This window comes from Melitaea cinxia, chromosome 5, assembly GCF_905220565.1.
Source record: "Melitaea cinxia chromosome 5, ilMelCinx1.1, whole genome shotgun sequence".
NCBI lineage: Eukaryota > Metazoa > Arthropoda > Insecta > Lepidoptera > Nymphalidae > Melitaea > Melitaea cinxia.
In genome coordinates, this window is record NC_059398.1 from 1697886 (window position 1) to 1714260 (window position 16375).

General features: G+C 32.1%; 1 protein-coding gene across 2 annotated transcripts in view; it reads right to left on the bottom strand.

Annotated features, from left to right (window-relative positions):
* The window catches only part of LOC123653938 (TNF receptor-associated factor 4), a 42599-nt gene extending 39298 nt beyond the window's left edge, over positions 1-3301 (bottom strand). The window contains exon 1 of one of the 2 annotated variants that reach the window (XM_045589912.1): positions 3104-3301. In XM_045589912.1, the coding sequence (XP_045445868.1) occupies positions 3104-3301 (198 nt within the window). Of the gene's footprint in view, positions 1-3099 lie in introns of both variants that reach the window. The other variant, XM_045589911.1, reaches the window with a different exon arrangement.
* Positions 3302-16375: the final 13074 nt, after the last annotated feature.

Sequence of the window (16375 nt, forward strand, 5' to 3'; positions counted from 1 at the left end):
GCGGTACAGAAATCCCTATTATGTCGGCGTTGAATGGTCTCCTACTGTTCCGTACACCCGCCGAACAGCTGACGGAGCAAAAAAAAGGGCCCTCTTCCTTTATCTCCGATATATTCAATAGCCACTTAAGTTATTGGGTTCGAGATGATTAATAAAAAAAATGAGAAGTAAGGAAATACATATTGAATACTATAATACAATCGTCAGCAAATTTGAGCTGAAAAGAACTTAATAATTACTTCTTAAGTCATGTAAATTATATAATTTAAATGAGAATAAAATTGTTTGTTTTTTTTTTTATATAAAATATTTAAGTATATTTATCCAGTCAACTTTGAGCCTATGTCTATTACATTTTCAAATGAACTATTTTTTTTTTAAACTCATGTGTGCACGGTTCGCTTCCCACCAGTAGCTTGCACATGGCATCGAGGAATTTGACACGCAGATGTTCGTTCTGCCACAGACAGTAAAATACCTAATAAACATTTTTACCACCACCACTTTCTTAAAAAAAAACCACACCTTTTAATATCTGGTAGGTACATAATAATTGTGTTTGCAGGCAAACGAAGAAAAACCGACTTCAATTATATCGACAAGTAATACAACGTAGGTAGACGAAAAAATAGTCAAATAAATACGCATTATCAAAAATTACTCCAAAAGTTGTAATCAGATCTCGATGAAATTTAAATGTGATCACATGATAAACATCGGCTTTCGATTAAATTAATAATAATCATTAAAATCGGTACACCCAGTAAAAAGTTATGGGGATTTTCGAGAGTTTCCCTCGATTTATCTGGGATCCCATGATCAGATCCCGTAGTATTAAACTAGGGATATCTCCTTTCCAACAAAAAAAAAAAGAATCGAGTAACCTCCTCCTTTTTTGAAGTCGGTTAAAAACCTAAAAAATATAAGATTAGACAGATAAATAATAATTCTACAAACCGAATAAAAAGTAAAAACAAAACGATAAAGCTAAGCTGCGACATCCATTAGCGTGGACGTTACATAAATGTATATGGCGAGATCATTGAAGACATTTTGAAATGTCATTCTGTTAACAATTAAAAAGTGTATGACGTTATGAACATATTTTAAAAGCATTCGATGACAAAAAAGGTCAATTTGAAACGAGAGGGTTCAACATTGTCCGTTGCAACGGAACGCAATCCGCATTCCATTCACCTTAGTTCGAAATTCGCGGTACATAGGTATTTACCGGTAATAAAAGATGAGATGTCAAGTTCTTCTTTAATTTTTAATTTAGAATAAGTCAGCGAAGCACTATAAAATCGAAGTGGTCGTTGGACATTGATGGCTTTCTTTTTACGATTACAAATGATATTTTATTTTATTACATGTTTCGTAATTTACTGGCAGATACTTTGACATATTGTATGGCGTAAAATCGGGACAATTAAGTTGCGAAACCTTTTTACAATCGTAAATAAGGAATGTAATTTCGACTTCGGAGAAGTGTAAAATTAGTCTTAGACTTATATTAAGTTGGTAAGTAATAAAAAAAAGGTAAAACCATGAATACAAAATTTTGAAATAACTAAAACGATATTTTGACAACATGCAATTTTTATGTAGGTTTTACACGTGACGAAACCGCGTCCTAAAACACTGGCAGTTATGTAATAAAAAAAAACAAATTTGACTTGGAATGTAGAATTGTTAGATATGGTTTAAAATCGTGCATTTTTTATACTTGTTAGAAGAACAATATCATTTGACATAAAAAAAAAAAATTATTTCTTATTATTTCATTCAACTCACGCGCTTACTTCTAATATAGCACACATTTGAATAAAGTTTAAATTCAGAACTTCCATATTCGGAGAGTAAATTCTTATTAGCAGTATTACGTTACTGGAGTTACACAAAAAATTGAGGCAAACACATACAAATAGAAATACTATACAAATATGTACTAAATACCATATATGAAGTTTACCACTGTTTCACTAGTTGTGGGTAACGATATCCAATTGATATTTTTTTCACCGACGAATTTCCCGAGGTGGAACGGGTCCTAATAACCTATTCTACCTCATGCTCTTAAAGTCTAATGGTAACTTATTTGAAGGATTAACATTACCCACAGCTGGTGAAACAGGCCCTAAGGCAGTTTCAGAGCCAATAAGTACTAAATATATTTGATATACTTCAGTATTTAGAAAGGCGTTTCAAAAGGTGAAAGTCATGTGCTATGTTGCTTTGCAAAAACTCGCATCTCTTGCGGCCTTGTCAAGGTGAGTGCAAGGGGGACATAACGGTGCGGCTGCGCAGCGCACCGGCTACTACATACCACGATGGTAAACAGTTGACAACACCGCAGTAAACAACGTACATTGAACGCCCAAACAGATACAATGTCACAACTTCCGAAACAAACGCTTCAATGATATTTAAATTTCGCTCAAGTTCGGCGGTGTGCTTTCTAAGTGGAATACGAGACACGTATCATTCATTTCCTTTCAGAAAACTACAGCTTAATAGCTCGCTAATATGGAATAGTCTTTAAGCATTTCGGACACGTATTTTACTCTTTTATAGAAGACCAGTTATATCTAACCGTGTTATCTCACAGGAAGAAGGGACTGCATCCTAATGTTTTGTAAACATTCATCAAAATGAGACAAGTTTGTGACAATAGTTAAGTGCATAATACATCTAAGTGCTAAGCTATTTCATAAATTTAATAGACTCTTACATAAGTACGAGTAATGAAATAATAGTCCCATTGTTATTATGGTGTAGATAGTTCCTGAATGAACGAAACGGTCAATTACTGTTATAATCAGTCCATCATCTAAGATATTCCAAATTGATGCAGAGAAGTCGTGTGAAAGATATCTCTGAAACCGGTTAAATGTCTAGCATATTCAATGACTGGTAATACTTAAGGTGACAAATCGGTAATTGTTACACATGAATGATTTCTGAAACTCCAATACGCGATTGGAAAACTTAATCCGAAAGAGACTTTGGAATAAAAGTCTTTAACATGCATACAACGCGCTCTTCCCCTTCTAATATAGTGCAAAACTTTGAGGGTCCATCCCTAAGTAAAAGGGCGACTTACTATTTGACTGATCTCGGTGATAGGGATTGGCGAAATTGTTTTGTCGGATCCTTGAGGCAGCGACGATGCACTGGGGGTGGGCGAGACCCCGGGAGATCCGGGCTGAACATTGACGACGCTCTCCTTGGACGTACGGTTTGGAGACAGTCTAGCCGGGAAACTGAGCGTCTTCGTCCACTGCGACAAGCTTCGCACCATCTTGGCTGTTCATAAGCACTACACGTTCACTGAACTCTATAAGACGCGAGCGACATGCGCTCCCCGCGACGGTCAGCGGACGAATGCGATCAGCGATGGCATCAAAACTTACTGCCTGTGCAAGTTACGACGTGTACAGCGCGAGTGTGTGTGCGTGTTGCATGGACTGGTATTATTGGGAGCGTTGCGGGTCCGATCTTTGTTTATCGATGGGCTTACCACTTCTAAGTTGAGAGCCTTTGTAAAATTTTGCGCAAGATTTAATTTTATGGTAGCGAAATAAACGGTTTGTATATGACACGTTATAAAAAGTTTCTTTACTTTTGACCTCTGGGAGACTTTTCCGTCGAGTTTTTTTTGGACTTATTTTTAAATAGGGTTTTTTTATGTACCGACACGTATTTTTCTGTATTAATTAACGTGCTTTATTAAAACTTTTGCTTTTATTTAAATTTTGCTACTACAAAAAAAGCTTAATCATTTCATCCTACGTCATTTTTTCTGAGATCTATAATTATATCGCCCTCGCAATCCAATACAATATGATTCAGGAATTAGCAACGGCACACAAAAGCAGAAAATAACTGCACGTGCTATATCAAGGGTCGCACCCTTCACTCATACCAACTGATGTGTGAACTGTAGGTACCTATTAGAATTTTTTCTTTTTAAATTTTATGGCCATTAATCAGCTAGATAGCAAAAAGGCAATATATTGTAAAAGGTTAATAAATAAAATAAGATCCTTAAACTGGTTTCGAGAACAAAGCTCGAGTTTAAATATACACGTGTTTGAACTAGTCTATAAATTTAAAATAACGATTTTTTTTGTCATCCCTCGGTTTATGTGATAAGTGTATGTATTATGTTGTAACATTATATCATCTCGTATGTACTTTAACATTTTTTCACACAATAATTGTAAACTAACTTGAATGAATATCTGAAATAATAATTTGTTGTCGATAAAAGTTAAAAACAAAATAAAAAAGTTAACGAACATAAACACAGTAGGTATACAATCGACGATGCTTGATGAAAGTTACAAAATAAGTTTGCTAATAAAAAAATAAGGTCGAATCGAAAATTTCCTCATTTTTTTAAGTAATCTGGTTAAGAAAAAAATCTATTATATATTATTTTTTAACTATTTTTTTAACCGACTTCCTAAAAAGGAGGAGGTTCTCAATTCAACTGTATTTTTTTTTATGTATGTTACATCAGAACTTTTGACCGGGTGGACCGATTTCGGCAATTTTCTTTTTAATCGAAAGGTGGTGTGTGTCAATTGGTCCCATTTAAATTTATTTGAGATCTAACAACTACTTTTCGAGTTATATCTAATAATACGTTTTTACTTGACGCTTTTTTCGTCGACCTACGTTGTATTATACCGGCTACCGCATAACTTTCTACTGGATGTACCGATTTTGATAATTCTTTTTTTGTTGGAAAGGAGATATCCCTAGTTTGGTACCGTAATAAGGAAACCAGGATCTGATGATAAGATCCCAGAGAAATCGAGGGAAACTCTCGAAAATCTGCAATAACTTTTTACTGGGTGTACCGGTTTTAATAATTTTTAATTTAATCGAAAGCTGATGTTTATCATGTGGTCACATATAAATTTTATCAAGATCTGATAACTACTTTTTGAGTTATCTTTGATAACGCGTAGTTACTTGACTATTTTTTCGTCGATCTACGTTGTATTACTCGTCAATGAAATTGAAATCGGTTTTTTTTTCGTTTGTGAGCAAACACAATTATTTTTCATAACCACATAGGACTAAGGATTTAATGTTACTTACGTAAGACTCATTCTTCATTTGTTAGTTGTAATAAATAGAGAACGAAAATAGAAGGAGAGAGAAGAGTATATGTGTATATATTTATATGCGTAGTGTAGTTACATATTATTATGTAATACTTTCTGTAATTTTTAGTATATCGAATTATATATATAGTATATTAGAATTGTTTCTAATATGTGTACCTATAAATCATTGAAATATAATGTACTAAGTAATAATAGCTCAATGGTATAAATGTATGCATGTATGTGTGTATATTTGGTTTTCTTCCTGTTTTATTTCATTTTAATTCTGTACACCCTTTCCGCTTTTTTCACATTATCTCTTAAAAAGCGGGTTGTCTGAAAGAGATCACTTTTTAGCGATAAGACCGCTTGTTGTACATTTCTTTTTGTATATTGTTTTATAAATTGTAAACTTCTTTTTATGTGTACAATAAAGAGTAAATTAAGAGAGAAGTATGACGAATTTATTTAAAAAATATATCACACGCAATTCCTCAACATGTAGGCATTCTATTAAAGGGGCTGGCGGTCGTTACAATAAATAACATTGAAGAAAAGTTTTAAAATGATCAAATGGCTTGGTGTTATATGCGTGTCCTTTATTCGCTACACATGGGGAGCTGGGGACCCACGCGAGGCGTAACTCAAGTCTCTAAACAATGCGCGGGTTTCGCTTCGTGTTTACTTCCGTCGCGCCACGTGCTCGCACGCAGCTGCCTCGCGCCGCCCGCAGCGCATGCGCTCGAGTGTTCCAGACTTGACGGCAGGAACGAAATATTATTTTGAAGTAGTCTCTTTACAAAAAATACTTCACAATTTTTTTTTAACTTAATGAGATTTTTGACACAATTTGTATACAATTTACATTAAAATTCTATTTCAGTAAGTAAATTCAGAGTTAGATTATTAAAACTAGCCGTAAGACCTGAAATGTGTGCTTGTGAATTAGCTTCAGTTTTATTTTTCAAATTTCGAAATGAATATACTTATAAAAAAAATACACTTCAGCTATTTTTTAGTAAAATATTATAGTATAAAAGTGCATTAAGATTGTTATTATTATAGCATACTAGCTGACCCCTCAAACGTTTCTTTGCCATATATGTTATTAACCCGCTTAATCCCCCCCCCCCCCTTATAACTTAGGGGTATGAAAAATAGATGTTGGCCGATTCTCAGACCTACCCGATATGCCCACAAAATTTTATTAAAATCGGTCGAGCCGTTTCGGAGGAATTCAATGTTTAACACCATGACACGAGAATTTTATATATATTAGATGAAACTATTTATGTATTCATCGATGTAAGTTCTACAAAGATGCATCTTACTTAACAACATTAACGAGTGCTATAACGATGAACAAAACATACGTTACCCATATCAAATTCGTTACAATAAACAAACTAACAAACAACTGCAACCGCGCTTGAGATAAAGTAAAACTATCCTAACATCCTGCCCCATCAGTATAAAAGGGTCATCAATGCCCACTCTCAAGAGGAACACTCACTGAGACAGCTCTTTGTAATGAAAGTATCCCATTGTTTGAAAGCCATTTCATTAAAGTTTAGAGAAAATTCTATACCCTATTATAACGTGGGGGCTGTTTATCCCCCACCCTTCCTCTTTTATTTCAATTCAAGGTTGAGAGTGAAAGTAATGATATAAATTCATGTAAATTCATTAGTCCATTTATGGCTGTGTTATAATTATTTTGTGGAAATATTTAATTGAGCTGTTCAAGTCTTTACAGTATTTTACCACCTGTTTTACAGCTGTTGGTCGAAAGAATTTCAATAACACTCCATATAATTCTCCATAAATTCAAATATTTTATAGCATGTCAAGTATAATTATATATTGACTAAATATATATGCGTAAATAAATAAATAAATAAAGAAAATATTGCAGATTAAAAAAATAAGATCTTGTAACAGAAAAATACCATAAGCGTCAGGCCACGTCCTAGCTTTACAAGGCAGTCACGGGGCTGTCTGTAGTTTTAACTATTTGTAGTAATATATCGCCAGTAGGATGAGAATAATTATAATGAATGATGTTTAATAAAAGGCAAAAAAATGACTTGCCGAAATGTTCGTGCGTACATTTTTCTAGATTGCTCCAAGGTGTAACAAACAGGTTGAAGTCTTTCCCAACTGTTGAACTTTTGGAAGCAGTTTCTACACTATAATTGCCCGAAGAAATAGATATAGAAGAGTTACACGTGAGTATTAAATTCTTTTGAAAATATTATTTATGAAAAAATTTCGGTACGAAGTTCATGTTCTCTGGGTCAGATAGTTGAATATTAAAAATAAGAAATTTGTTCTTGTAAAAGTATTTAAAGTAAGTATTTGTTGTAAGTATTTGTTTAATTATTGTGTAACAATTTATTTGAAACGATAATCCTAAACTAAAAGTTTAGGATCTTGTAAACGTCACTTTGATAGATCTGTGATGTTCCTTGAGAATACGGTGTCCACACGTTTCATTAAAGACGAGACAAATAATAAAACAAATCTTAAAGAAAAGATAAAATTAAAATGAAAAAAAAAACTGCTACTCAATCATTGGCCTTAGTTCGTCTATTGCAGACAATTGAAACAGTGTCAGACAGACACTGTGTCGTCTAGGACACTCTTCAGGAAAACGCAGAGTTTGCTACTTAATATAGCTTCGATAATCATTTAAAAATTTTCCTGACTTAAAAGTTCTCGCCATAAAACGGATTTGAATATTAAAAAATATTGTTTAAAAATTTAACATCTTCTAATATTTATTTCTACATATCTTGCTATTTGTACTCATTTTTCTATAAAATAAATATAATATTAACAGATATCAGAAACACTCAATTACTTTTCTTGATATTGATGATGATTCTTTACTTTGATATGATATTCAAAAATGTTTAGAATTCCTAATTGTGGGTAACACAAAAATAAAAATCGTACATATCAATTACTTTTCATCAAAATTTATCACTCAACTATTAGGTACTTTTTATCTATAATAATAAAAAATAAGGGACTTTAAAATGATAACCAAACTTTAAAAAAAAAATTAAAAAAGAACGCCATAAAACCACATCCTACAAAATAAATATTTCTAAAGAATCAACACACTCACCCTACTCCCTCACAGCGAGTATGCGGGGATGTTATTACTTAAAACGCAGCAAATACTTGTATGAAATTAGTCACCCGTCAATCTTACCACTATTATATTATTTATATAAAAATATATTTACATAATTGTGTTTGCTCGCAAACGAAAAAAAACCGACTTCAATTACATCGACGAGTAGTACAACGTAGATCGACGAAAAAATAGTCAAGTAACTGCGCGTTATCAAAGATTACTCAAAAAGTAGTTATCAGATCTCAATAAAATTTATATGTGACCACATGACAAACATCATCTTTCGATTAAATTAAAAATTATCAAAATCGGTACACCCAGTAAAAAGTTATTGCGGATTTTCAAGAAGTTCCCTCGATTTCTCTGGGATCCCATCATCAGATCCTGGTTTCCTTATCATGGTACTAAACTTGGAATATGATATCTCCATTCCAACAAAAAAAGACTTATCAAAATCGGTACATCCAATAGAAAGTTATGTAGTATAATACAACGTAGGTCGACGAAAAAAGCGTCAAGTACAAAACGCATTATTAAATATAGCTCGAAAAGTAGTTGTTAGATCTCAAATAAATTTAAATGGGACCAATTGGCACACACCACCTTTCGATTAAAAGAAAATTTGTCGAAATCGCTCCACCCAGTCAAAAGTTCTGATGTAGCATACATAAAAAAAAAAAAAAAAATACAGTCGAATTGAGAACCTCCTCCTTTTTTGGAAGTCGGTTAAAAAGAATTATTACGTACAATAAATTAGTCGAATAATTTACATTCGAGTCGAAGAAACATTTATTTTCAACTGCAAGTTCTCGAATAACGAAAAACTACAAATACAAAATTTTTATTGTATCTTCAGTTTGTAAGTACCGCTATTGTATTTGTGTTTCCTAAGAACATCATTAACAAATTACATCCGTTGACAAACATTAAAACTCAATAGCAAATGACGGAAAGTATCATTATATAACTAATTAAATATTTACATCAACTAAATAAGCGACGGCTTAACAAATAGTTACAGGACTGACTACTTCTAACTATCATTTCGTTTCCTTTACTCAATGAAAACATATTGAATTAATTAAACCATTAGGTTTTAAGAATTTACGTTAAAAAAATGCTAATATAAACAAACGATCGAGCTCTGCTAGTCTCTAATAGTAGTTTACGATAGATTTGTTTGTCTTATTTAATGTATTACTAAAAAGGTCAGAACGCTTTTTGTGTAAAGAAGAAGAAAATAAAGGATTTTTCTGAGATGTAAAACGTAGTTACACGGATTTTTCACAACCCTAAACTCAAACACATATTAGTAATTACTAAATTCGCCGAAATTGTTAAAATTGTTTACGAATAAGTAATCACTTATATTATACAAATAGCCTTATCAACAATCTGTGAAACAGCTCCTTAATATGTAAATAAGAATAGAAAAACGATAACAACAATCAGTCTACAATCGTTGATTAAAATGTTTGTTTTGTAATGTTACACTATAATTAGGCAGTTGTTCAACCGACAACGATGGACGTGTGATAAGTAGGGCTAGAATGTGGAAACAAGCTAGCAAGCTCGATTATAAGCGAGTTTTAGGGTTTCATAGTGGTGAGCGAGTAGTACTTTTATCATATGTTTTGTCGATTAAAGACAAACTACGAGCAGTGAAACGATTCCTCGCCAGCCAGCAGTGTGAATGTCCAACGATAAACTAGTTGAAACATCTCTTTTATTTACATGGAGTGTATAACTATTGGAATTTCCATGAGCAAGAAAATAGTAAGTAATTTCCTCACCGTCTGCGGGCCAACTGCCTATTTTAACGACGAATTAAACGATTCTTCTATCGCACATTAAGTCGATAATTTGTAGACAATTGACGTGCCCCACGGTTTTATTTTAGTCTAGTCTATGCATATGTTTATAATTCCCACGACTGTATCTATTTTATTATTTTTTGGTTTTTAGTACATTTATCTTAAACATTGCAATGTATGTTTAACATAAAACCGTTTAACTTAAAAAGTTTTTTTACCTATTTTTATTTTCTAGTTTTTAGTTTTTATTTCGCATTCTGTTTAATTCATTTAGTGCTTCATTATTGCAAGGCCCATCTTAAATATTGAGGATGTATAGTGCACTGTATTCTTCTTGTCAAGCCCTTCTATTTGATACCCATATTGGTGGGATTGATAAAAAATTGTTATCAGACATTTGGTAGCGGCGGCCAGCTTAATTTCAATTTTGCATAGTTAATTGTATTCTACTTGTTGAGACCTTTCATTTGATACCCATGTTGATGGGATTGATAAAACCTAAGTTATCCGCCATTTTGTAGAGGCCGCCATCTTGGATTTTAATTTTATATAGTACATTGATTATACTGGTTGAGCACTTTCATTTGATACCCATATTGATAGGATCGATAAAACCTACGTTATCCGCCATTTTCTAGCGGCCGCCATCTTGTATTTCAATTTTTTATAGTATATTGTATTCTGCTTGTTGAGCCCTTTCATTTGATACCCATATTGATGGGATTGATAAAACCTACGTTATCCGCCATTTTGTAGCGGCCGCCATCTTGGATTTCAATTTTTTATAGTATATTGTATTCTGCTTGTTGAGCCCTTTCATTTGATACCCATATTGATGGGATTAATAAAACATAAATTATCCGCCATTTTGTAGCGGCGGCCATCTTTAATTTATAATGATAATGAATAAACATAATTGTATTGTCACCAAAATCCAAAGTGTATACAAAATTTCAGATTAATCGGTTGACAGGAAGAGGGTAAAATTTGAATTACTAAATTTGACCCAAGAAAGAATAAATAATAAAAAATAAAACAAACGGGGTGAGCTAAATAAAACCGTTTAATAAGATACATCACACTAACAATAATTTTGTGTGTACATCAGAATAATTTTGTGTATAACCTTTTCCCACAGTAAATTTTTCTATACCAAAACATTGTTTGCATTTATACCCGAACAATGCTTAATATCTTTATTGAACCTCATAAAAAGTTTATAAATAAAGCATAAACAATAGGTCGACATTGCACAATAAACGTTCACGTAAATTTAGTCATTTTAGCTTAAAAAATAAGGGCGAGAATTGTGTGAAAGATTTTGTTTACGAAATAACACGTGTTCCTAATGGTTATTTTAACGATCAAAATAGTAATGACTATTTTATGAGATTAATTGTTTCCGTTGTCTAATAAAAATTCGCGTGATCAGGAAATGAAACCTTGACAATATTGAAGTATTATTAAAACTAATACTTTAATCTTTTATAAACCTTTTTTAGAATATTTATAAATGACAACTATTTTTAATATTTAATAAAATATTGTAACGAATTCGTGTAATAAGAATGGGCGAAGTAAGAGCCTTTTGAAATTAGTTACTTTGTATGATGAGTTTGTAACTTATTTATCATACAACTTCGTACCACTATTTCTTTCGGGATAAAATTGTATTTTTTTTTTTATTTTTTTTTTTTTTATTTTCATGAATATAAAACCTTGTACCAATAACGAATACAAAATTTTTTCATTTTTATGCAGTCGTTCAGAAATTATGCGTATTCATCAAGAAGCTTATCAGCTTCTTGGTATTCATAAAATTTTGCTATTCATTTTAATGATTATCGATAAATTTATTATATTCTATACGTTACATTTTATTAATAATATATTATATATATTTTTTAACATAACTTAACATATATCTTACAAATTAATTTATATTAACTACATTGATAAATACGAATGAGTTTGATTGAAAAAGACAAAAGACTAAAAGTAGAACAAAATATAAGCACATGCAAAACCCATGCCTTTCAAACAATGCCATAATAACACCATATGTGGCACGGATGAAAAAATTAAAAATAGCAAATCTACCCGCCCACATGGCGAATGGTACAATCAATCTTAATCTTAAGACCCTTTAATACATCTGAGTAAATACTTGAATGTTTTTAGTTTATGGCAAGGGAATTGTGTGGTAAACTTATATTACATGACTTTGTTAAAATTAATATTTATGTGTTATTAACACCATGGTATATCGTCACATCTGTGAATTTACTACGGCAGCTAAATTTCAAGTATTTTTTTTTAAACATATACCACACAGATGTAATTTATTAATAATATGTTTAATTATTCTTAATATTATGTTTCTACTACTACTATGCTTTTAGTCTAATATCTAAAGTTAGGTCAAATATCATTCATATGGTTGCCAGGTGAAAATAATATTTCATCAAAATTTTAAACATGTACCTACTACTAGTGCTGTCAAAAAAAAATATGTTAATATCTATAAACAATCTGGCAACTGGTAATCATGAACGGATTTTGCAAAGCAGCCTTATATATGTATACGCAATAAAGTTTCCTTTATTTTGATTTATTTTTAATGTAGGTAAATACATAAGTGCAGCTGTAATTATTATGGTTACCATAATTGTCATATTGTCCTATCTCTATGTCTGTTTTCTTACTCATGTAGGTACAGACATCGTTCTGTAAACGTTTATAATATATGTATTCGTGGATGATTTTGAATGAACGATTACATAATAGAAAGAGTCGTGAACAAGAAACACGAAATAAGCGGGAAATGGTCATTACCGATCAGCTGACCTCATGGGCGCCATTTTATTTTTTTGATTGTCCGAACTTAATAGCATACGTGATCACGTCGTATACGTGACTTATTTTGAAAATATTTTGGTTTGTACATACGTTTAGAGACGGTTTTTAATTATTTTTTTACAACAAACCATATATCATATATACATATTAAATTATTCTATTTACTTTATTGTTATATACTGCTAACTTAACAAGGGTATTTTTTACTTCAAAAGTAGCTACTAAAGATGTGTTTATATGGTAAAATTTTAAAAAAATCTGGCTCTTTTTCATTCTTTTTACCAGCGATGCTTATGTAATCAATTATTACCAATTCTTTGGTTAACTTCAACAACAAACAGACATGATATATAATTGTCTTACTTCTTTGGCTAACATAAAGTGGTGAGTGACTACAGTTACGTAGTTAAAAGAATTTATTTGAAAATAACGGAACAAAATTTATATGTATATATAATAATTTTACTACATAGGCACGCAATAAACTCAGAAGATCAAACATAACTTTTTATAGCTGAGATAAATTTCATTTAACAACTCCCTTGATACAATGAGGTTGAACTCGAATCATTAACGCGTATAACTAATCTTATTTACGTTAATCGTTTGTTTCAGTCTAAAGAGGTATTCACAACAATCGCGCAACGATCTGTTACGCGATCGCTCCCGAAACGCATTATTGACCGTTATGACAATTAGTTATGTCACCCCAACGTCAAATCATAGACGATTCTATATTTAAAAACGCCAATACGCTTGCGTCATAAACGTTCCTAATTTGAAAATTTTCGAAACAAAGAAAGGGCAGGGAACTTTTAAATCATTGAACGGTTGACATTGATGGCGCGTAGAAAAAATATATAAAGGTAGTGACATATTTATTAGTACTGTCACTTACATTTGACAGCTCATAAGTTTTGAAAGTTTAATTTGTGATAAGCCTAATGTGTGCTGAGATGTGGCGTGATGGGCTACTGGATTTTAGCTTTCACGTTTCGAAATGACCTCTAAATGGTGCGTTATAGACAAAGAAAATGAATGTCATTTATGGTTCTTTTCTTTATCATCGACACTTTTTAGACTAACGTTTATTATCTGTAGACAATAAAGAAATAAAATAGAGTACGTATGACGACACACTATAAATTATATTTGTAAAAATTTATTGACGAGATAAAATTATTCTGATTGCATTCAAACGAAGTTAAAAAAAAAACTATTTTAGTACAAATAGCAGTAACATTAATAAAATTTAAAGGTAGGAAAATGTATTGCTTAAACTTAGTTTTAAAAATTTTCTATTGAACGAACTACGTTCCAATACGATTTTATTATAAATCTAATTCTAACATTTAAAAAAAACTATAACTACTTTTTCTGAAAACTCATTCAAAAGTTCTCTTTTTAATTTGATGGAACATTAAATTCGAAAACTTCCTATCCCGAAACAAATCAACTCGTAACATAAAATGACAGATAGTAGTTTTTTTTATTCCTCATCTAACTACAGCAATTACGTGCGCTGACAATATGGTTAGGATCATTTAGGGGCATTAGTCAACTAATTCATTTGACAGACGAGTCGTAATCATAATCGACTTATACCTATGCAGCTTTGTTGGAAGTTAAAAAAGAAACTAGTACGACAATCACATTTGTAATTTATTGTTAAATATATTTAACATTAATGGATTATTGTAACTTTTAACTGTATTTTTGATAAAACTTTAAAAGTTGAGCCGTACGCTTGTTTGCCGACATAGTGACATAAAAAAAAAATTTTTTTTAGAACACTCACATTCCTACGCAAATACAATTCAATGCCTTTTTTTAAAGAGCAGACTGATAAAGATACATATTTACCATTTTTTTTTAAATTAAATTAAATTAATTAATACACATTTTCATCTAGAAATGGGACAGTGGATAGAAGTGTCACTGCCAACTGCGTAATTGGGCCAGTCAAATTCGGTTAACGTAACATTTGTTCTAATTATGGTTTAGCAAGTTTTTTTACCCATATGGCGTCAACGTGAAGCATGATAGAGCTAAGCACGGATTAAAATCTCTATGTTGCTATGTAAAATCGAACCAAGGAATGGTTTGGTGACATCGCATCGACAACAGCTGTCTGTGCCATAGCTAACACGTTTTTTAATACAACTAAAGCGCCTTCTCAGCCAATGGAAAGCGATTACCATACCTTCTAAACGCCTACAATACCACAAGCATCGCAAGCGAGTTGCCGACCTTACTCCCAATCCCACCCAGGAGTTCTGTCCAAATTACTCACCACAGGAACAGAACACTGTTTCAAAGTATTACTATTTAGCTATGACCTTCTGTAAGGTGGAGGTACTTCCCCACTCGGGCTGCTCCAGATTTTGAGCAAGACTTCCTGGTGAGCCACAGTTGAGTTTTACGTTTTGTAAAAGTCGGTTAAATATACAAGTACGATTCGCCTTGTGCGGTCATATCACATAGCTGACGTTTAGCTTTACTTCCTGATTTGACGGTGGTTCATAAGTTTTATTCAGCACATAAGTTACTAGTAGGACTTATCAGAAGGAGGAAAATAGGTAAATATAAGGTAAATAGGTAATTAGGTCCTCTTTCCATTCAAACAATAAACAGCAACTTTTGGATTCATCAAATTACAAATACCAAATTTTTAGAACATTGAATAAAAAAATATATTAATTAAATATTATATTACTTACACCAAATGTAAATAAAACGTTAATTTTAAATAAAACACTACACTTTATACTAAGCCCTCAGACTAAGCCTATAATATTATTTCTCAAACTAAATTATATTAGAACTAGCTGTGCCCGCGGCTTCGCCCGCGTTTAAATCAGTAGTCACAAAGTTTTCCCGGCAAACTTTCAGTGAAACTCAAAATCTCATCAAAATCGGCTTAGTCGTTCCGTAAACCTTTCTCTTGAAGCCCTCTCTCCATTGGTAAAATCGCATGAAAAAGCCGTTCAGTAAATTTTGAGGGAATCGATCACATACACTTTTGGGGACTTATTGTTATAATACACTAACTATTGCCCGCGACTACGTTCGCGTGGTTATGAAGATATGCATTACTATCAAGATGTTTAAGCAAATTATTTTTTTATTTCAGTCACTTGAAATGCTTATCACGCTAAGTAATTTTGTAAAAGGCACAATTTAGTATAATTTATTAGTTATTTTTATAAAACCTCTCTATACACCACATTTTTAGTTTTATTTTCAGGCTGCAGTATAAATAACCTAGCAGGCGAACTTATAGGTACTGTATATGTTTCATACAAACTATCAACCCCAATCAAACGGCTTTAGCAGTGGAATATCAAAAAATCTGTTCTTAACGGACGTTTACTAACTATAATCTACCTCCCTGCTAAATTTCATCTTTGTCCATCTTGGATGGATGGACCATCCAG